Below are 24,564 nucleotides of genomic sequence, written 5' to 3' on the forward strand. Positions count from 1 at the left end.
TATTCTGACACTTGACATTCTCTGACACCTCATTATTACCGAGGTTTTAAGGGTCAGTATAAAAATGGGTCATCTCCATTGGTCAGGTAACTTGAACTTTTACATTACACGCACGCATGCTTCTACGCTACTATTCATCTTCTTCTCCATTTTTGGCTATTGTTCTGACTTGAGCATCGAAGTGTCTGTATCAGGAACCCCTTCTTTTCTCGCTCTAACGTTTTCATTTGCTCTTTCTAGTGTGTGCAGAAAGGAGCATTCAAAGCCATTTTCTTCCACTTCAAGGTCCTCTCACGGTCAATATTAGAGCCATCTACCTAGCGCGTCATCTCCCCCAATTTTAGATAGGATCAAATTTGGTGTCATCTATGAGAATCTTCGTCTAAATCTGAAGCATGAAGGTGGATGGGATTGGATGATTCACCACAATTACCTTTTCGCAAGAAGATTTAGAGCTGGTAATAACTGCCCGACGACCGTAGAAGTTAATGCAACAACAAGTACTAGCTGGGGGTCCCCTACCGCATGATCTGGCTGCATCGATATGGGCCCTCACACTGAGTGAGGGACCCGAGAGGAAGGCCCGACAAGATTCTAACAAGTTCCTCCACCGATTAACTTCATGCAAGCACCTACTCAGCCAATCAGCCTCCCACCCTTGTCGCCTACCTCGGTCACCTATCATAGGGAATTATCCCACATGCCCTTTGAGGATATGTGTCGAGAGGAGAGACCCCAAGGATCTGTAAGTGCAATCAACCAATGTTTGATCAGGTACAATCATGATTTCGATGTATGTATCAAAGAGTTTAAGTTAGGTTTTCATATGGATTTGATATGTGTGTTTGAGTCATGCAGGACTTGGTGAACCACATATAAGAAACTCAGTGCGGGTAAGTTTAGTAAAGAATCATCCTAAGGCTCAAGTCCCTGTGATCTGTGAAGGATGGTACATTCGAGGGACCGCCGAACAAAGAGCAATTGAGTGAATTTCCGATTAATTGGGAATCATGATGTACTGCTAGGTATCACTCATAATCATTCCATAATTAAGTAGTTAATTATGTATAGCCAAGATAAATTGTGAATCTATTAGGTCACATATACTACGAGTCTCTAAAAGACGTAAAATAAGTTAGAGAAAAGGATTCTCAAATCAAGAGATAAATGTTTGTTTAGACAATACGTAAAATCGCCGACCTCCAGCGGCCTCCAACAATCACCTCCCTGCTGCGTCACCGATGTCCTCGGCACCTCCCTCCTGTGACCTCTGCGACCTCCAGCGGCCTCCCTCCCTGGCACCGTGTGAAAGAAAGCGATGACCTTTTATGTAATTAGGTAATAGTGGTTCAAAAACTTCTCATTTATTGCTACAATTTGGATTTCCTCTTGGTCGTGTTAGATGATTTAATCTGTTTCGATTTCCCAATTTCCTTTTTTGTGCTACAATTGCTACTTGATTTCCACAAGTATAATTGTTGTAGTTACTAGTGATTTTGAACTTTGTCGGCCAGTTCCCAAGCTTAGTCATGCGATGTTTTTTGAATCGTTGTTGAAAAAATTGTTATTTATTATTTTTTGTGCTGGATCCTTCTCAGAAGCAAATCCTTTAAACTATAGTTGATTTGGTTTAAGGTATTACAATTCATGTTAGATGCCCCTTGAGTTGCTATTTTTTAAATATCTTAATTTGATTATTTGATTCATAGGAAGTTTCTGTAATAAAATTCATGCAAATGGCAGCAAGTGTAAATTACTTAAAGGTTTTACATGATGGACATGTAATGTTGAGCATGACATTCACTACAACAAAAACCCTCATAGACATCGGTTTTCCACTGATGTCTATTACATTTTCGACCGATGTCTATGAAGGCGATGTAAAAGGTCTGCCATTTTAGACATCGGGTTAAAACCGGTGTAGTATCACTTAACGACATCGAGTGTAAAACTGATGTAATATTATATGTTAATAACACCAGTTTGGCAGCGGTATACGACTGATGTAATATTAGATAATGACACCGGTTTTGCAACAGTGGAAAATCGATGTAATATCAATATTGTTTAACGACACAAATCCGATTTCCGAAATAGTGAAAAACCAATATTATCACCAAGCAAATCATAAAATTAAGTTAATATTATTAATTCACTAACAAAATCACAAATAAAAATGCACCGATGTATCTAAACACACCAAGTCAATATCCATATAACCAACACATAAATATTCTTCTTACAACATAAAAAGATAATAGATATTGTGCGCATCAAGTCAGTATCCACAAATTACACATAACTATTCTTCTTACAACATCAAAAGGTAATAGATAGTACACAAATATGTTTCTTACTGGTGCCAACGTTATCCTTCTTGCTCTGTGCATAGTAGCTAAGTTTACCCGTGAAGCTAAACCGGGCACAGATAATCCTCCAGAACTGATGCTTCTTCCCATGTTACCACTGCCAACAATGTTGCCTACAGAGCTTGTAAGTCTTGGCCCTACATTACCCAATACTGGAGAAACTCCCAAACCAGGAACAGAACTACGATTCCCAGAAGCTGAACTTGAGGAAATACCAGTTATTGACCCAGTGACTCCATTAATATTACTACTACTAAAAGCATGATTTCCAACAACATTAATACCCCCTCTATTTGTGACACCAGAGCCATGAGGCATCTGCATGAAAAAAAATCCAGAATCAATACTATAAAACACATTCAAAGGACCATATGATGTAGTGAAGTAATGTGGAAATAAACTCATGCCAGACCTGAGATAATGCAACCAAAAGATTGTTTGATGAGAACCGTCCACTAGGAATGCTTCCTCCTGGTTGCTAAACACCATCTGATGGTACAACACCCATTGTGGCCTCTCTGGATGCAAGCGAACCAGGCACATTTGGCAGGTTGAAGCTTCCATGAATATTATGCAATCCTTGAAGACCACCTATTTTTTTACAAATCGTAATCAAAATTCCACATACAAGCAAAATTTCACATGAATATGTTAATAGAGTTTATGTAGGAATGTCTAACCAGAATGATGGAACCCAAGCACTGCCGCAGACTGGCCAGAAAACAATGTGGTATAGGTTCGGCCTGAGGAGTCCGCAAGATTAGATGTTGAACCATTAAGAGTTGACTGTACCAAGAAACCCAGTAATTTGATCAGCAAAAGCAAGACTAGAAAAAGCACAGGGCATGGGCTAGGTGCTAACAAACTTGGTATGCTAACCAACAAGAAAGAAACAACCATGTCGAGTCAGTATTTACATAAACTGTATTGAAAATCTGCACCAAACAACAAAAGCTACTCATCTCTAACAATTGAAACTCAGCTAAGAATAAGGGATTATATTATTAATACCAAGAGTGAAATTACATCAAATATAAATCCCATACATGCAATAACAGATAGGCAATTTGGGATGAATATTGAAGTCTATAACTATTTATTATAATTCTCTCCATCAAGCTAGAACATAATGGAGCATAGACATTGATGGTGCTTAGTTTGTCAAGTTGTACTCAATAAAGATTTGATTATCAATTTAGTAACCTTGTGATTTCTTAAACCATGCTCTAAAAATTTGTTTGACAGCATGGATAACTTTCTTAAATTGGAACATACCCTAGTGGTTTTTCTGTATACACCCTTGTACGATGTTTATGAAATCTATCTGGTAATCATGATTAATACCAAGGAGAATCCAATGATCATGAAAAATAGTTTTAAGTAAAATAAATTAATTACATCAATGAGAGAAAATATCCCAAATAATCCTCACAAAATGTCTAGATGAAGCCTTTTGCAACTAAGTGTATTTTCTACTGATCAATGTTGTCAACCACAACTATATTTAACAATAAAAACTATAGTTGTTAAATCATACAATTCAAAATTCTCGGGGGCACTACTCAATTCGTAGGCACAAGATCCAGTTCTGTTAACAAGAGTATTACATGTTAACTGAAAATGAGATGCAATTAAAAAAAATATCAAGTAGTATTTCATCAACTTGAAAATATCAGCAGTTATCTCATAAAATTGATTGGTCTAAAAGGAAAACTATGATTTTGTCTCACAAATTTTCCATAGAAAATATATGGAAAGGAGAGAATTAGAAAAACCTGAACATCGAGCATACAGGTTATACAGTCCTATGTCATGCGAATGAGACTAGAAAATGCAATTAATAAACTGAAAATCAGAAAAGCAAGAGTTACATTTAGAAGCCAAGACATTATAACTTTGCCATGTGCTCAAGAAAGACTCAATTCCAGATGCAGTGATCCTTCATTATGCCAGCCAATAAATAAAAACTCTCTACACGTCCGATTGGCAGTTCTGACTATACCCCGAGCTCAAAAAATAAAGCGCACTTTAGATATAAAGTTAGCAAATCATATGAAGTGGCTACACTGGTAGCAGCTAGAAGAATAAATGATACTAGTCATACTATAAATACTGAAGACTTGTTTAAAGTACTACTAAAAAATTTCTTAGAAATAAAGATTATAATGCAATGTTTTTATCTTCAAAGGAAAAACTGTAACCATAAGGTGTAAGTGTTTGGCTTCATAGCCCAATTACAACCTAACCAAAAGTGATTCCTTCTTCCTTTTTTTCCCCCACGAAGAATAAATTAAGCGAGTCAGAAAGACAAGATTTTATCTGGAAACATTCCCAAAGTAAAGCAGGCATGCATTTGTATTAATTTAAGATGGCAATATATGGCAAGCCCAAAGACAACTAACAAATAAAGGTTTTATCCTATACTCATGCATTATCACACTCCATGAGTCTAACCTCTGGCCTTTATACTCATGAAGCCAACATCACTAATGAACAAGATATCAAATGTAAAAATGTCTCTAAAACTTCCAGCATACCAAGATAAAATCCTGACGAAGGGTAAGGTAGTCAGCCCATATGACCGACTTTCCAAACTGACGAAAGAAACAAGTCTGCATAATGTGATGTGACTATATTAATAAAGGAAACAAGTAAGATACATTCCTAGGCTCTATAAGATCATTTAGGCAAAGAGCATTTACACCCATCATCCATAAACTGGAGTTAGGTGTTACCTTTGATAAGGAGTCTTATGTTGCTAGAGATTCTTGTATGCTTTTCCTAGTGTATTAAAAGTTCATACAAAATTTTGGATTTAAGGAACTTACCACCCAAATGACAAAGCTATTTCTGCTCCAAGAATTTGACGAGTGGAACTTTATAAAGCTTGACTGCCTTCTCATTGTCAATGCCTACATCAACACTCTTATTAAATGTTTCATTTGCTTGACAGAGCACTAGAAGAAAGATACTTTCTTTGGAGAACAAAATGGCTTAAACTAGAGATGATTAATCACCTTTAATCACTGATTTAGTTTTCCTATAGGCAAGTAGTAATTAGGCAAGCAACCTACTGAATAAATCACATTCATTCTACTTTACTGCAGGGGTGAAAAACTCACACTGCCTTATATCCTAATTTAATAATCAAAGTAAAATAGTTCATCTAAGAACTCTAACCTGAGGATTCATGCGCATATCCAAAGGTCCATCACCTTGCACACTAAATCCCCTTGTAGAGTCATCCACCTGTTAAATAGCTTACCAACTTATTAGATTCAAAGTAAGTTCTTTTCGGCAATTCATCAAACATGAGAAGTGCAACTGAACAATAACCTGCATGGATGAGATTCCAAGGTCCATCAAGATGTCGTTCACCCCAACGTCAAGCAGGTTCTCATCAACGCCACCAAGCATCGACTTGATGTACTTGAAGTTTCTGACATGAGTGTAAGCTTTCAACTTGCTGCCGCGCGAATCCATGGCCAAGAGCTTCTCTATCTGAGCCCGGGTCTGGTCATGGATTGAAGCATCCATATCCATTCCCACGAACAACTCCAACTCCGGATGGGCATCTACGATCTGCGGCAAAGAACGGCGCGAAGCGAATCAGGGATGATGGGAGTGCTAAGGAAAAAGGTCAGAACTTGAGCGAAGAGCTTGGGAGGGAGAAGGACGAACGGACAGCGGCGGAGTGCCCGACGGCGCCGAGGGTACAGTTAATGAAGGAGCGGAGGCGGAGGGAACGGAATGCGTCGAGCACCTCGCAGAGCATGACGGGGACGTGGTCCCGGACGGGGTCTGCGTAGCGACAGTAGAGGGTGCGGTCGAACTTCGCCCCGGAGCACGATTAGCAGCAAGAGAGATTAGCAGGACGCGATTAGCAGCAAGAGAAATGGGACGACCATCCTTTTGCCGGTCATAGTGAAGGGAAGGAGGAGCGAGCGACCTCGGATGGGGATCTGAGAGATGAGATCCCCATCTCTCAGATCAGCGGCGGGCTCCTCGTGGATGCGTGTGGCTTCCCGGTGGGAGCGGTCTGGAAGTGAGGGCGAGAAGTGGAAGGACTGGCCCCATCCCCACTCGTAGATGTCAGTGACGAGGTTGTAGAAGGTGTCGACGAAGGCAGGGACGTTATCGTCGTCGGGCGCGGTGACAATGCCCTCCTTGGAGCAGAGAAAGAAGGACAAGTACTACTTGTACTTGTCCTGCACCTTATCCCGCATGATCGATCCCATCTTAAGGTTCATTGCCCGCTTGCCTTTCACTTCCGCCGAGCCCATCACCCACACGAACCAGTAGACCACGACAGCGCCGACGACGACCGCCGTCCACATCGCCGTCGAGAGATCCATTGCTCGTCTTTCAAATGGTAACTCCTAAAAGGAGGATGCGGAGGATTAGGGTTTCGATTTATGGTAGACGAGGAGAAGCCCAAAAGAAAGTGTGCTAAGAAAGTCCGCCAGAATTTTGGTTCATAGACACCGGTTTTAAAAACCGCGGTTAAAATCGGTGTCTATTAATGAAAAAAGGTGCTCAAAGACATCGGCTAAAAAAATCGATGTCTATGAGCGAAAATCTGTGCTCATAGAAACCGGTTTTTGGAAAAATCGATGTAAAATACTCAAAGACATCGGTTTTTGCTTAAAACTATTGTTGTTCCACCGATGTCTATGAAGGTTTTTCTTGTAGTGATTCTTGGACTGAATTGAGGCATTTTATGTAAGTTTGGGGGGGGGGGGGGGGGGGGGGGTTGTTGTTAGGTTTTTTTTTGTCCAAAATTATATGCTTTAATCTAATTTATGTCTCTTTTTTTTTTTTGCATATTGGTGATGTTCAAGTACAAGGAAAGAAAATCATGACAGCTGGTTCTTCATCAACATCATCTTCCATTCGAAGACGTATGAACGATGAGCAAAGTGACACTCCCCACATATTATGTTATTGTGGGTTACGAGCTACTCTCCAAACATCATGGACGGAATCTAATCTAGGAAAGCGATTTTTTCATGTCCAAAATATAGAGTAAATTTTCATTATATCAACACGGTATTGTGAGTTTTTTAATTATTGAGTTGTGATTAAGTTGATTTGAAATTCAGCAAAGGGGATGTGGCTTCTTCTTATGGCATGACCCAGAACTGTCAGAGAGAAGTAAGACAATTATTAATGAGTTGAAGATGAATAACAAAAAATTAAAGTTAGAGATTAATGAATTGAAGAAAGGTACTAGTTACAGGGGTGAAGGTGAATACAATGATGTTCTAGATGATGGGAACAATAATCATGTAATTATACTGTTGAGTGATGAAATATATTCATTGAATAGGAAATTTATAGTTGCTATCGTTGTAGTTGTATGTACTTTGATTGTGATGATGGGTATGTGGTTGATGTAACTTACTTTATGATGTTACTTGACATTGTGATGTAACTCTAAATGGTGTAACTTGTTTCGTGATGTAACTTGTTTTCTTTTGTGCTTAGGACTTTAAGATTGTCCTATTACTGATCCTAAGCCTGAAATCTTTGACTTTGACATTTACCTTCAAGTTCTTCAATTAGACAATGTTAAAGAACTATTCTCTTTTGTTTTGATTTGATTAATGCTAGGCTCTTGGTACTGAATTTTACACTTATTACAATTCATGTGCTCCTTTAATCTAACATTATTTTTTTTGTGACTAGCTCATTGTTGATCATATGAAGTTTGTTGTCCTTTGTGGATGCATGGTGTTCCATTGCATGCTTTTTCTTTTGTGAGTTTTGTACAGGAAAGAAGTCATTTTTTATGGTTTTGGTGATGTAAAGAATATTGGAGAATTGAAGGAACATGTGGGGGCACATATGATATGGCTGCATTTGGTATATGTGGGTTTCTGCTGGGTGCTGAATGTTATCAGAGTCTAAAATGTGGTTTTTCTAGATCTTTTGGTGTTGTTTGTTTCAGTGGCATCTGGGGAAGCTTTGTCTGAGTGGTTAGCAGGTTTATTCAATTGGCTGAAATTTGCTATAGGCTGAGCAGTGCAGAGCCTTTGATATGGGTTTTCAAAATTATGGGGCCTCCAGTTAAAAATATTTATGTATTTTTTTTATCATATAAATTTTGGTCGGCAGCATAGTAGTGATATTTTAACAGTCGATTGACTAATACAAGATGATATCTACTAACTAATTAGATAGCGAGCCTGTGATTATTCAAAATCTATCTTTTGTTACTTTGCTTGATTTTCTCCAGAACGTTTTGCTTTCTTAGCCTCTCATCGTCCCTTTTCAAACACTTGATGTCATAAGATAGCGGAATGCTACCAACCTTAACACATAAAATATACATTAGTCAATCTATTATAGATGACAATTACTATCTTAACTTCAGAATGAACAAAGACGAGAGAAGAAATTAACCTTGTGGATTGGAATGTAGACTGCCAATCTTACCCTACACTATATCACTGCTTACATTTTTGATCTGCACGAAATAGCTGCATCATCATAAATTTAGTACAAGGCAATGTTTAAGAACCAATGATGAATGGTCGAGCAAATTCTAAGGTACAAATTAATACGAACATGAAAAGGTAGTTCTCAAAACCTTAGCAACAACCATCAAACGTCATACAGACAAGAGGAGCATATGCAATACTCTAGACAACAAAAGATCTATGGTAAAGGTAGCACAAACCTTCTTTTTGAGCGAACAGAAACATTCTGTATCTACCAGTCGACTGGTAGCTGTTGGCTGAGCGAATAGAATGTTTCTGTTTGCTGCCAGTCGACTGCTAAAACTAGCAGTCGACTGGTGTAGTCGATTGCTAGTTTTAGCAGTTGACTGGTAAATGACCGTTGGCAGACCGTTGGTACTGTAAAGTAGTCGTTGGCTACCTCCAATGGTAACACCAGTCGACTGATGGTTTTGCCAGTCGACTGGTGCCGAGATGAGTTGATATAATGATTAACTCTCTCCTCTTATTTAATTTATAGGAAGCTTTGGGGCTTGAAGTAGGTTACTCATGCTTGTTGAATAACTCCTAGTCTTTGTCCAAAGCTTCCAAGTCTACTATCTTCCTCCCAAACCTAAACTTCATCATTGTAAAGAGGAAAAAAATCCTTTATGAGAGGTTTGCTCCACCGAGAAAGAGAAAGCTCTAGCCGAAGATTGCCAGGGATTGATCCACCGAAGGATCAAGGGTTCGTCCACCTCAAGGACACGTCGTGGAGTAGGAGTAAGCAAACTCCGAACCACGTTACATCGATCTTGTTAGCGTTTGTATTCTTGCTTATCTTTATTGCTTTAGTTTTTGTATTTCCGCTTGCGTAAACTAACCTTATAGAAAAGAATCGAAAGTTGGGGGTGACCTAGCTATCCAACCCCCCTTCAAGCCGACCACCGATCCCTTACAATTGGTATCAGAGCAAGGAAGCTCTTCAACAGACTAACCACCAAGAAGAGCAACATCATCAAATGACCGACTCAAGCATTCATCCACCCAAATTCGAAGGAGAATTCTCTTGGTGGAAGAAGAGAATGGATGTATTTTTCGAAACTGATTTTGACATTATGCTAATTATGGAAAATGGTTTCAAAATGCCTAGGGATCAAAACAATGAGATATTAGAGAAAATAAGATGGAACAAGAAGCAAAGGGAAGAGCATCTAGCAAACTCAAAGGCCTTACACTACCACATGTATTGAGGACTTCTATACCTTATAAAGGTGGAGTATGGTGGGATACTCTTGATAGAAGTGTCGCCTATGCGAGTGTGAAGATAGGTCGCTTCAATGAAACACTCATGAATCGAAGATGGTGTCCATGGCCGAAACGGAACCAACCATGAGAACCAAAAGTGGGTGAGATAAGTCTCTGTGTGGTGTTATTGTCTTAATATACACCAACAGCTGAGCAGTTCAAGACATTACGTTCACTGCGCAGCCTAGTATGCTCGATAGCATTCCACTATGGAAGGTTCAAAGCCATAAGCTACCTTTCCCGATGCATTGACTTATCGATTGGACTCTTGTAAAGTGTCAGCATGCATACATGCACTACATGCATTAACTTCCATTCATGTGAGGGATTGTTGGATATGATTTTGCAAACCAAAATCTTGGTTCCATCAATCGTTGAAAGTCAAGTTTGACTTCAAAATTGAAATCTACGTTTCACGTAGATAAATCTGGACTATTAATTTGCTCAAAACCGATTACGAGTGAATAAGAAATTAATTGTTCAAAGATGTGCTCAAATTAACATTAAGGAAAAAGATGGGGTTTTTTGTCCTACATCGTTAACCGGTGAGAGCCAGCGTTTCCTTATTTGTGTTGCTGTGTTAATGTTGTTAATGCAAAAGCACAAGTGCTCTCTACCCTTGGACGAGCAGGCCCGCCACCTGTGCAATGGGCGTTTTGTTGGCAGTGACGTGGCATGGTCGGGTGACGAGGCAGTGCCTATGTGGCACGTCACTGTGTAGAGAACAATGACTAGATTGGGCAAATAGATGGTGCCCGTCGGATCAAAGATGAGGACATATTGCAAATAGATGACGAGGCAGTGCCTATGTGGCACGTGACTGTATAGAGAACAATGACTAGATTGGGCAAACAGATGATGCCCGTCGGATCAAAGATGAGGACAGATTGCAAATAGATGCGATCTAGAGCATCGGATTCTAATCTGGCTCTTGAAGAGGAAGACTTGATCTGAAGCGTCATCAAGGGACGAGATCATATCAGAATTTGAAGAGTTATATCTCTTCAGATCTGATGGCTAAGACCAAAGAACCTTTAAAGGGTTATACCCTTTCAAAATGAACGATCCAGATCAGTCAAAACCAAGGGTAACTTACCTCTTCACCCAATATAAATAGATCCCTCTCCTTCTTGGAAATCATTCATTCGAAAAACATCGGTCTCCAAATTGGTCTCCAAATTTGAAGAATCATTCGTCCATCTCTTGCATAAGAAGAGTCCAAAAAGCCTACGAGAAGATTCATCGGTCTCGAAATTTGAAGTGCTACTATTTTGAGACGTCGTCTTTGTATCTTGAGAACGAATTGCTGCTATCCGTGAGCATCGTAACGGAACAATATCGTTTTACGAAGATAGTGTCGAACACTATCCTCGACGACAACTCAATTTGCTTTCTCCCAATAGCAATCTCCCGAAAATCCCAATAGTCGATTAAAATCGACTATATCAAATATCGACGAGTAAATTTAGAAATTCGAGGACTCAGACATACAATATGAGAGGAAGCAAGTAGAGCAATAGCCAATAAGGGTTCGACTACGGAAGATGGACATATAATAATAAGAGAACTCTGAGTTTATTTTTTATGCAATTAATGATGCAATAGGTTAGGAATGCAATGATGCAATAGATTAGGGAGATGGATATATAAACTATAGAAGTGGAAAAAGTTTGAATCAATCTTTCGTTGACTTGTCATCATTATTACTTTATAATGGAGAAGAAAAAGCCAATTGATTAATTATCCATTCTACCATATCTGAAGTTGAGCTTCCATATATATTAATTGGCCAAGTAAAAAAGGTGTGGACTCGGTCATTAATTTATGGTTTTGATAATTTCTAAATGTACTAAAATGAAGAAATAAAGTGATATCATAATTTTTTTATGCTATCTAAAATTCTGTCATTAATTATTTTAAAAAAATATTTATCTTGTAGAACTTTTTTTTCAAAATACAAAAAAGGTGAATATGTGAAAGACGTATGTTATCTAGCTATGAGAAGTAAAGTGAAATTAGATATTAAAGAATCACATTATATGGTTATTCAAAATAGAAAAGTTGCAGGTAAGCAAGTAATCAAATTATTGTCCTTTCTCGTACATGGAGTTGTACTCATCCTTAGGGTTATTTTCCTGCTATTTGGTATCATCTCGTCATGGTTGACATGTTTGTTGGATTTTGATTGGGTCGTGTCACATGCCAAGAAACGTTTAACTTGGTGATGGACGTGTTTTAAAAAATAAAGTTCATCAGAGTAGATGATAAATAAGGAGCAGGTGAAGACTATAAGCATTGACTGCAGCAGAAGGAAATTAAGCCACCGTAATAGACTTTTCAACTTGATATCTCAGGTAAGAACATTTCAAACCTAGCTTGTAATTACCCGCATCTGTTCTATATAAACCCATCAGCTCTGAGCTCTCAATCCATTCACCATTAACCTCCAGCGCTAGGTATGGCTGTTAAACTCCTCCTCATTGCACTGCTTGCCTTGGCTTCCTGCAGTGCAATATTGGCTTCCGATCCTAGTCCCCTGCAGGACTTCTGCGTCGCCGATCTTCAATCAAAGGGTTTGCATGCATTTAACTTTTATCAGGATCGTTTAACAAAATCGTTCCTCTCCAGTATTATATAAATCGATATTTTAATTGGCAGTATTCGTAAATGGATTTCCATGCAAGAACGCGGACGACGTGAGAGCGGAAGACTTCTTCCGTAGCGGCCTTGATAGGCCCGGCGATACCAACAACTACCTTCGCTCTAATGTCACCCCCGTAAACGTGAACCAAATCCCCGGGTTGAACACGCTCGGCATCTCCTTGGTTCGCATTGACTATGGGCCTAATGGTCTCAATCCTCCTCACACCCACCCACGCGCCACGGAGGTCCTAGCCGTGATAGAAGGAGAGCTCTACGTTGGCTTTGTGACCTCCAACCTCAACGGCGGCGGCAACCGCCTATTCACCAAGAATCTGAGAAAGGGTGATGTGTTTGTGTTCCCGGAGGGCCTCATCCACTTCCAGTTTAACACAGGGAAAACTAATGCGATCGCGTTCGCCGGTCTCAGTAGCCAAAACCCAGGCGTCATCACTATCGCCAACGCTGTGTTCGGGTCGAGGCCACCCATTTCTGATGATGTGCTCGCCAAGGCTTTCCAAGTGGACAAAAACCTTGTTGACTGGCTCCAGGCGCAGTTCTGGACCGACAACAACTACTAGAAACCTGCTTTGGTGTTCATGCATGCTATATATGTTGGAATAAGAAAGCCAGCAGTAGCGTCACTACTGTCTGTTAGCATGTTATGTTATACTTTTTTATACCAGTCGACGTCAATATGTAATGAATAATTGAAGACAACTTGATGAGATGGCCTACTAGAAAATAATAATATTTTATTCTAATTTCAGTCGCATAAATTGTAATTCAATTAATCGACTAAAGTTTATTGAGTTGACCGCTAGATAGTTGACTAACTGAAGTTGAGTTAATCAAAATAATCAAGATTTATTCTTTGCCTAATAAGGTGTACGACAAATTAACGACCCGAGTCGATTGGGATTCGATTGGAGTTTGAGTCATCAATAAAAAGGTTATATATTTTTCTAGGTGAGTTGTCTGGTTAATCAGAGCATCCGCAACGCTAATGCGTTATAATATTCACCATCTCATCAAAAAATATGAGACTCACTGTCACATATTCATTATAACAACATATCTCTTTTACTCACATCTCTTTTAACATTAATATGAACTCCACCATCCACTTATTCATCCCTTTTATTATTTTTTAAATAATATTAAATTTTTTATAATTTAAAAAAAATATATTAAAAAATTAAGAGAGAGTGTGTTCAAACTTTTGAACATCCTCTCTCCTCTCTCTTGTGAGTGGACATTATAATGCCCACTCACAATGGAGAGGGGGTATTAAATGAGTGTTATAACACTCATTTAACACCCTATTATGGGTGCTCTAATAGATTGAGCCAATTAAAGATAAAGTCGTTAGACCAAAATATCACATAATAATCCATTTGAATCAACTAATAGAGGTTAATGAGCTAATTGAAATTCATGTTGATCCGATTGGAGTTGAGTTATCAACAAAAAGATTATATATTTTTCTAAGTCAGTTGGTTGACGAGGATTGAGTCAATTAAAGACAAAGTCGTCAGACAAAAATACCACATAATAATCCATGTATTATTAACTAATAAAGGTTGAACTAATTGAAATTCATGTTGAATTGATTAAAGATAAAATTATTGGATAAATAAGTTAATTATTATCTGATTGAATCACTTGATGCTACTTTGAGTCGATTGATGAAGATTTGAGCCAACTGGAAAAGAAACAATCATTCCGGTTTTTAGTCAACTAAGGGTAGAGTTAAGTCATCTAGATTGCAACTAATAAGGGAGCAATAAATCACACTGTAAAACTTCATTTCTCTACTTCATTTTTCATGCTCAGAAATGCTTTAGACAATTTAGAAGGAGATTCATCTTTAGAAAGGTTCATTCTTTGATTTTTTTTTTTTCTATTGTTACCTGCTCTTGTATCTTAATTATTAATCTTTTGTAAAAGGGAAAAGCAAATAAAGTTTTGTACAAGATTTCTTTACCTTCTTGAAAAGGTTACTTTTTCATTATAGAGGATTTCTATGGAGTGACTCACATAAAGAATTGATAGATTAAAGAGTAAGATTCAATAGGTCCGAACCATATTATATCCTTGTGTTAGCATGCTACACTATGTGAAAATCTGCAATAGACTTTGGCACTATTTACTTCAGCAATCAGTAATTACGAAGTAACATATTACAATCAACATCGGTAATAAATTTGATATAGTAAATACTATTTTAGACTTCATAGATTAAAAAATACGAGTATCACTTCTAATTTTATCTAATATTTTACTTCGTAATATAGGTTTGATGAAGTAATAAATCACAAAATCAAACTGATATGTCTAAGTGTTGAAGTAATAAGTTTGAACTGGTTAAAATATTTTTCCATATTGAATCAGTTTACTTTTTTCCATGCGTGAACCCTATGTACCTTTTTTTTCGCCGTTTCACTTCACCCTATGCCTTCTTCGCATTTTTTCGCCTCACGCACACAATCCACTTCACCAGACGACCTTTGACTCCCCCCTCCCCCTCGCGACGCATGCAAATCCACTTCTCCTAGCGGCCTTTGAGTTTTCCCCCCTAACATATGGAGATCCTTTTCTCTTTGCAGCGCTAGATTTGTTCCCGTTCTAATCCCTTCTTTCGTTTATTCTCTGCCTCGTTGTTAGGTTTCTTTTCCTTTCCTCTCTGTTGCATTGTCTCTAACTGATCCTAAGAGCGTTGTTTCTAACTGATCATAAGAGGCAAGTGTTATTATCTAGTTTATTGATATTATTGTTTTGACATGAATCTTGAAGTAAAACCTGATGGAGCAGGACAAGAATTATACATTTGAACTAAAATATACTTAATCATTATTTTCAATTGAAAGTTTAGTCAAGATCTTCATTATTCATGTATTGTGAGGCTTTATCTAGCACTCACCCTTTAGTTATTATTCCAGTAGACAAATATTTCTAGCACTATTTTTACTTGACTGCATTTACTTTCTTAGCTAATGGATTCTTCTTTCATATAACATGGAACGTTAGTGAGGTTGCCAACATGTTTTACTATTAGCTTTGAAAAAAAATATATCATCAACAATCATGCTATAATTCAATACTTGGATTATTTTTTACTATAACCCTTGGTTTTTCAAGGAAAGTGCTACAATATTTAGTAAATGAATAAAATTGGTGCAATGATAGCATCAAATGTTGATTCTACCACGTCTATAAACCTTAGAATATATTTTCTTTCCTTTGAGAATGGCTGAACTTCCAATTTTTTATATAGCTTAATTACTTAAGAAAACAAGATGAGATTATACTTCGGTCATTTTTGGAAACATGTGTAAGGTGAATTTGTCACATGATTGTTAAGTGTCATTTATGATAACATTAGAATGATAGCAAACTCATTTAAAGTTATGTCTTATCCATTAGAGAAGTGTTATGCAATGTAAGTTGACCATTTTGTAGTTCTCTCTACAATGCAATTATGTATCTACAAATCTATATTGTTATTTACAATGTAATTATGAAACTACTAACTCTTTTGTTAACCAACCCATATTATAAATAACTTAATACCATTAGAAATTAGTATGTAAATGTTAATAAAATTTTCTTTATACCACATACCTACCTCTTTGAACTGTCTATTCTTACTTCTTTCATTAGATTTTATAAATTAAAGTTCCATGGAGTTTACATTTTAAACATCATGTAGTATTTTTTAACTTTTGTTTATTGACTTTAATATCTTCACATTTTCACCTATTTGCTTAGAGATATTGATTGAAATGAATAAATCATGGATATACTTGGATAGAAGGTCCAAAGAGTATGAGAAGGATGTGGTGCAGTTCATTAGAGATTATTTACAGAATCCCAATATTAATCCCAATGATATTCATTATTGATATGGGTAAGGTTTCGTGGGTCCCCGATAAGGAAAGAAAAGGAGGTAGGCTAATATCGATCGGGACATACCTCCCAGGGGGAGTTAGGTTTATATCGGCCGGAACATACCTCCTAGGGGGAATTAGGTTTATATCGGCCGGGACATACCTCCGAGGGGGAGTTAGGTTTATATTGGCCGAAACACACTTCCCAGGAGGAAGATCCGTATTAATTGACATATACCTCAAAGGAGGTAGGCTAATATCGGTCGGGACATACCTCCCAGGGGGAGTTAGGTTTATATCGACCGGGACATACCTCTCAGGGGGAGCTAGGTTTATATCGACCGGGACATACTTCCCAAGAGGAAGATTCACATTAATTAACATACACCTCAAAGGATATAGGCTAACATCGGCCGGGATATACCTCCCAGGGGGAGTTAGGTTTATATTGGCCGAAACACACTTCCCAGGAGGAAGGTCCGTATTAATTGGCATATACCTCAAATGAGCTAGGCTAATATCGATCGGGACATACCTCCCAGGGGGAGTTAGGTTTATATCGACCGGGACATACCTCTCAAGGGGAGCTAGGTTTATATCGGCCGAAATATACTTCCCAGGAGAAAGGTCCGTATTAATTGGCATATATCTCAAAGGAGAAATAACAGAAATACTTTAAAAAAATTCGTGAAGTAGGATAGGGGTAAATATTTGAATAATAATTGAAGACAACTTGATGAGATGGTCAACTAGAAAATAATAATATTTTATTCTAATTTCAGTCGCATAAATTGTAATTCAATTAATCGACTAAAGTTTATTGAGTTGACCGCTAGATACCGAAGTTGAGTTAATCAAAATAATCAAGATTTATTCTTTGCCTAATAAGGTGTACGATTAGGATTCGATTGGAGTTTGAGTCATCAATAAAAAGGTTATATATTTTTCTAGGTGAGTTGCATGGTTAATCAGAGATTGAGCCAATTAAAGATAAAGTCGTTAGACCAAAATATCACATAATGATCCATTTGAATAAACTAGTAAAGGTTAATGAGCTAACTGAAATTCATATTGAATCGATTGGAATTGAGTCATCAACAAAAAAAGATTATATATTTTTCTAATTGGAGTTGAGTCATCAACAAAAAAAAGGTTATATATTTTTATAAGTCAGTTGGTTGACGAGAGATTGAGTCAATTAAAGATAAAGTTGTCAGACAAAAATCCCACATAATAATCCATGTATTATTAACTAATAGAGGTTGAACTAATTGAAAATTATGTTAAATTGATTGAAGATAAAATTATTGGATAAATAAGTTAATTATTATCCGATTGAATCACTTGATGCTACTTTGAGTCGATTGATGAAGATTTGAGCCAACTGAAAAAGAAACAATCATTGCGATTTTTAGTCAACTAAGGTAGAAATAAGTCATCTAGATTGCAACTAATAAGGGAGCAATAAATCACATACTCTAAAACTTCATTTCTCTACTTCATTTTTCATGCTCAGAAATTATTTAGACAATTTAGAAGGAGATTCATCTTTAGAAAGGTTCATTCTTTGATTATTTTTTTTTCTATTGTTACCTTCTCTTGTATCTTAATTATTAATCTTTTGTAAAAGAGAAAAGCAAATAAAGTTTTGTACTAGATTTCTCCACCTTCTTGAAAATGTTACTTTTTCATTATAGAGGATTTCTATGGAGTGACTCACATAAGGAATTAATAGATTGAAGAGTAAAACTCAACAGGTCCGAACCATATTATATTCTTGTGTTAGCATTGCCACTATGTGAAAATCTGTAATAGACTTCGTCATTATTTACTTTAGTAATCAGTAATTACGAAGTAACATATTACAATCAACTTCGGTAATAAATTTAGTATAGTAAATACTATTTTAGACTTCATATATTAAAAAATACAGGTATCACTTCTAATTTTATCTAATATTTTACTTCATAATACATATTTGATGAAGTAATAAATCACAAAATCAAACTGATAGATCTAAGTGTTGAAGTAATAAGTTTGAATTGGTTAAAATATTTTTCCTTGTTGAATCAGTTTACTTTTTTCCATGAGTGCCCTAAGTACCTTTTTTTCGCCGTTTCACTTCACCCTACACCCTCTTCATATTTTTTCACCTCAAGCATACAATCCACTTCACCCCGCTACCTTTGACTCCCCCCCTCCCCCTCACGACGCACGCAAATCCACTTCTCCTGGCAGCCTTCGAGTTTTCCCCCCTGACGTATGGAGATCCTTTTCTCTTTGCAGCACTAGATTTGTTCCCGCTCCGATCTCTTCTTTCCTTTCTTCTCTGCCTCGCTGTTAAGTTTCTTTTCCTTTCCTCTCCGTTGCATTGTCTAACTGATCCTAAGAGCGTTGTTTCTAACTGATCCGAGGCAAGTGTTATTCTCTAGTTTATTGATATTACTGTTTTGACATGAATTTTAAAGTAAAACCTCATGGAGCAGGTCAAGAATTATACATATGAACTAAAATATGATTAATCACTATTTCCAATTGAAAGTTTAGTCAAGATCTTCATTGTTTATGTATTGTGAGGCTTTATCTAGCACTCACCCTTTAGTTATTATTCCAGTAGATAAATATTTCTAGCACTATTTTTACTTGACTGCATTTACTTTCTTAGCTAATGGATTTTTCTTTCATATAACATGGAACATTAGTGTGGTTGTCAACATGTTTTACTATTAGCTTCGAAAAAAAATATATCATCAACAAGCATGCTATAATTCAATACTTGGATTATTTTTTACTATAACTCTTAGTTTTTCAAGGAAAGTGCTACAATATTTAGTAAATGAATAAAATTGGTGCAATAATAGCATCAAAAGTTGATTCTACCACGTCTATAAATCTTAGAATATATTTTCTTTCCCTTGAAAACGGTTGAACTTCCAATTTTTTATATAGCTTAATTATTTAAGAAAACAAGATGAGATTTGATATGGGTTATCATAGATCGACCTAGCGAGTGTAGGAGAAGTTTAGGTCAAGAGAGATAGGAAAAGTAGATAGTCGGTCAAATAAAGGCCGAGCGAGAAACTACGTGCTCATATATGTTCGGCCGAACAAAGTCCACTCGAGCATAAAAGCATTTAGCCTTATGTATGATTTCTAACATATTACCGGTCGACTAAAGGCCGAGCGAGCACACACGTGCTCATATATGATAGAATCGAGTAGCGCGATAGAGGGGGGGGGGGGTGAATATCGCTTCTTTATAAAAACTATTCTTTTCTTTTTAAGTCAGAATCGTGCAGCGGAAAATAAGAAATGAGACACAATCGTTTACTTCGCTCGAAGCCTAGCTCGACTCCTACTCGAAGGCCCGCGGTCCTTGACCGCACTGATGGGCAAAACACTATAATCCTTCTTTCCGAACTCCTCGGAAAGAAGTGAATCGTACAAGTACAGATATGTAAGATAGTAACACTTCTACTATCTTACAGAATTAAAGTGCAGTACAAAAATAAAGCTATACCGACAATTGCAGAATTTAAGTCGTAGCTCGGTCGACAATCGGATGAAGTCGCTTGCAAATTTGATGAAGACTTGTAGCGTGGACAGATTGCAAACGAGCACAAGAGTTGATCAGAAAAGTTGTTTCCGCCTCTGTCTTCGAGCCTGGTTTTATAGGAGTACTGAGGGTTCGGTCGACCGATCCCCTGTTCGGTCGACCGAACCAGCTTTGATCACCTCCAACTGGCAATCTGACGCTGGCTCATAATTATGCTTTAATTTGCCTTCAATGGTTCGGTCGACCGAACCCTTTTATCTGTCTATCGAACAAGGTTTTTCCTTGTTCGCTGAAATCTGCCGAGATCACTCTTTAATGTTGATTAAATGCTGATTGGATCGGTCGATCGATCCTCTTGTTCGGTCGACCGATCAGCCCTTCTTTCCTTTGCTTGCTGATTCGGTGCTGATGAACTGGCTTGCTGAGTCAACAGGTTCGGTCGACCGATCTTACCTTTCGGTCGACCGATCAAGCTTCGACCGGACTCTAGCTCAGTTCTGATCTGGACTAACTTCTGTGCTGATCTTACTTGGTTCGGTCGATCGGGCCTCTGGTTCGGTCGACCGATCCGCCTAGACCTGCAAAACAGTGTTAGAACAAAAAACACCCTGCAACACAAATGTTAGCATAACAGTATAATAATGCATGAGTAATAAAAGAACAGTAGAACTGTTCTTGATCTCAACTTGGAAACCTTCCCGATTTCTTCAGTTGGATCAGCGGCCTAAGGTTGTTCCCTCCGGGAACCCGACCTCACTGTTGCTCCTCCAGTTTGCTTACCTCAACCTACCTGCCAAACTTTGATCCTCCAGATCTAGTTTGGACTTCTCACTCAGCCTTGATCGGCTCCCCAGGACTTTTCCTTTGATCTTCGGTTCTTCAGACCTCTCGATCACACTGCCAAGCTTTGTCTCCCCCCGACCTTCTTGGACTTTCACCTGGGTTCCACGATCTGCTAAGATTTCTTCTGCCTAGCCTCCAACTAGGTCTTTCCCGGTTGAGTAAATATTCTGCACACTCAGTAAACTTGTTAGATCACAACAAGACTTAACTTGAACCTTTGACAACATCAAAACTCAGGTTTGATTCTGGTGCAGTTTGCACCAACAATCTCCCCCTTTTTGATGTTTGGCAACCAAGGTTCAAAGTTAAGTTTAAAAATATGCAACAAGTAAATAAACAAGCATACAAATATGCAACAAGTAAATAAACAAGCAATTTAACTTTTAACTCACCCTTTGAATTAACTAACTCTCCCCCTGAATTCACTATCTCTCCCCCTTTGACACACATCAAAAATAGGGGCAGAACCAAAAGCAAGTAAAGTTAGAATAGACTAATCAAATAATAGACATATAAAAATCATTAAAAAAAATATATATATATACTAAGTCAAGAAATAATTCAAAAATTATATGTTGAAAATAATTTTTAAGTAAAAAACCTTGAAAAAAATTATATTTTGATTTTTTTTTAAATATTAAGGTAAGAAATAGTTTGAAAAATTCTAAAATTATATGTTGAAAATAATTTTTAAGTAAAAAACCTTGAAAAAATTATATTTTGAATTTTTTTTGTTGAAAAGAATAAAAGTTTAACAACATTGTTTTTAAAAAAGATTATATTAAAAAACTAAAGCAAGAAATATTTTGAAAAATTCTAAAATTTTAAATAAATTAAAGCATTTGAAGTTTAAATGAATAAAATAAATTTTTAGGAGAATGAATTTCTGAAAAATTTGATCAAAATAGTATAAGCCTAAAAACTTGTTTTGAAGCTCCCCCTAAAATTGACAAATTCCTAAAGTCCAAGCATGGATATAGAAAAACTAAGGAAAATTTGTCCTTATGATGAAATGTCCAACCCTTGTTCAAGGCCAGCTATCACAAGATAGTAGCAATTTGACTCAGGTTGGTCAATTTGAGCATTTTAGAACTAGCAAGGTTTTACTTACTAGTTAACTCAAATTGATCAATGTTTGTTATTTAAAGCCCAGATTTATAGCGATGCACTAACATAAGCATCTGAAATCTAGGGCTAGGACCTAAGCATCTCACCCATTCTAAGTTATCAAACAAGGGATCCTACTGTGCTTGTGAGATGCTGGCTCCTAGAACTATAGGAACATGCAATTCTACGGTAAGACCTAGGCTATTCTAGAAAATAAATTTAAAGAATTTTGAAAACAAAAATTTTTGAAATGGGGATTTTTACAAAAATAAATTTGAAAAATAGACTAGATAGTAATTTTCATAATCAAAGAACCTATTCTACAAAATTTATCAAAAACTACTAAAGACTGGAAAAAAGAAACACTGAAGATTAAATATAGTCATAATTCAAGGTAAGTAATAGATACAATAAGTCACAAAAGATAAATCCTTAAATCACTCATCCTCATCCTCATTATCTCTCAGATAATCAAAAATCCTCTGCTGCTCCTTCTGTAATGCATCAGTACGTTCTATCATCTCATGACGAATATCAGCAACTTGTCCCTGAAGAGAGCTGTACTGATCATCCATTTTTGTTTCCAATGAGTCAAAGCGACTGAAAATATCATCTCGCAGACGGGTAAAGAAGTCACTAGTTGGAGGAGGAGGAGGAGCATATGAATTGCTTTGAGGAAAATCGAAGAAGGGTGTCATGGCAAATCCAGGATCAATGACCACAGGAGGAGGCGCAGTAACAGGAATCGGATCATCCTCATCAATAGGATCGTCAACAACCGGTGGGATGTAGTGTGGATGTGTTCGTTTGTACACAAGGCCTTCGGCGCTTGTCTTAATCCCAGCCAAGGATAATTGCCTAACCCCGACAAGATCAAAGTCAGACAACTCAATCAACTCGCCTCGATGAACTCCTACTCCGAGATTGGCAATATAAGCAGTAAGAACATGATACTGAATCATATGAACCTTAAGTGAAGTACTGTACCCTGAATAGTAAATGATAGATCTGAATACCCAGTAGCCTAGGTCAAAGTCTAGTCTGTGTTTAAGGGCGTACATCAGAAAAAGATGAACTGGACGCAAAACGCCCTGATCTCCAGATGATAAAGGATAAACACAAGACACAACCATCTTATAAAAAGCGTTATCTCTTGGACTAAGAGGTACAGTTGACATTTTTTTAGGACAAGGTCCCTCAAAGAAGTCAGCATACATGAGGTCTAAAGTCAGATGAGAAAAAGGAGCAGGTAATGGATCAGGAAGAGACTTACTAAAAAAGATACGGTTAACTGACGGTCGGATCCGTAGAAATCGAAGAAACATGTCAAGATCAAACAACATGTCTCGAGTAGCAACTCTAGTCCTAAAATGATGGGGATCAAGTTCGCACAAGTTGTGGTAAAATTCCGAACAGAGAATAGGATTATATGCATGTCTACAAAAGATGACGCTATCAAGTTGATAGTGTTGATTGATCTCTATGACCTCAGGACAAAAGGTGTGATAGAATTGGAGATCCAAACAACGAGTACCGATAACCTTAAATTTTTTATTAGGAAAGGATAGACGCAATTCTTCGGTAGAAAACATAGGATCTTGGCTAGGATTAAGAGAGCTAGCCTCTCTTTGTGCAATAGCTCTACTTTTCTCACTATAAAAAAAATAAATAATAATGCAATAAGTAACTTGTGCAAAAATATTAAAAGGAATAGAATAAAAGAAAGTTACCGAGGCATTTTCGGATGGGAAGAGGCTGGAATCGGCGAATAGTATAGGAGATAGAAGAGTAGAAGAATGGATTTGGATGAGTTGTGAGGGTTGCTAGCTTATGCTTTTATAGAAGATGATCGGTCGACCGATCAAGGGTTCGGTCGACCGATCCCTTAAATCTCTCGTCCTTTTGACCGGTGAGCAGACGTTCGGTCGACCGGAACTTTAATTTTGGCACGGATACAGGGTAGTTGAACAGATGAGAGTTATGTTTTCGGTCGACCGATAAAATGGTCCGGTCGACCGAATAATTGAACATTCGTCATGTGGCATATTAAAAGAGTTCGGTTTGGTCGGCCGAACCGATTGTTCGGTCGACGGATAATTAATAAATTTTAATTAAGTTTAAAATAATTTTAATTAATTTTTTAAGTTTAAAATAATTTTAATTAAGTTTAAAATAATTTTAATTTAGTTTAAAATAATTTTAATTAAGTTTAAAATAATTTTAATTAATTTTTAATTAATTTGGTTTGAATTAGATTAGATTTGAATTTAGTTAGGTTTGAATTAAGTTTTAAATTGAATTAGTATGAATTAGATTCAAATTAATTTAGTTCAAATTAGAATTAATTTGAAAGAGGTTATTGAACCCATGTTAGATTCAAACTTAGCTTTCGGTTAATCAAGCAGGCGTCC

At 37.1% G+C, this 24,564-nt stretch overlaps 1 protein-coding gene, 1 non-coding gene and 1 pseudogene across 2 annotated transcripts; 2 read left to right on the forward strand and 1 right to left on the reverse strand.

Annotated features, from left to right (window-relative positions):
* Positions 1-1,219: 1,219 nt before the first annotated feature.
* LOC122055083 lies at positions 1,220-4,265 on the reverse strand (annotated as a pseudogene).
* On the forward strand, positions 3,050-3,127 carry LOC121968969. The gene has a single exon (XR_006108471.1). It is a non-coding gene; the product is annotated as a small nucleolar RNA snoR35 (small nucleolar RNA).
* Positions 4,266-12,529: 8,264 nt separating the features above from the next.
* LOC121967198 (putative germin-like protein 2-2) lies at positions 12,530-13,536 on the forward strand. The gene is made up of 2 exons (XM_042517272.1): positions 12,530-12,690; positions 12,776-13,536. The coding sequence occupies exons 1-2, from the start codon at positions 12,576-12,578 to the stop codon at positions 13,336-13,338; spliced, it is 678 nt and encodes a 225-aa protein (XP_042373206.1). The 5' UTR covers positions 12,530-12,575; the 3' UTR covers positions 13,339-13,536.
* The last annotated feature ends 11,028 nt before the right edge of the window (positions 13,537-24,564 follow it).

This window comes from Zingiber officinale, chromosome 3B (genome assembly GCF_018446385.1).
Source record: "Zingiber officinale cultivar Zhangliang chromosome 3B, Zo_v1.1, whole genome shotgun sequence".
Lineage (NCBI taxonomy): Eukaryota > Viridiplantae > Streptophyta > Magnoliopsida > Zingiberales > Zingiberaceae > Zingiber > Zingiber officinale.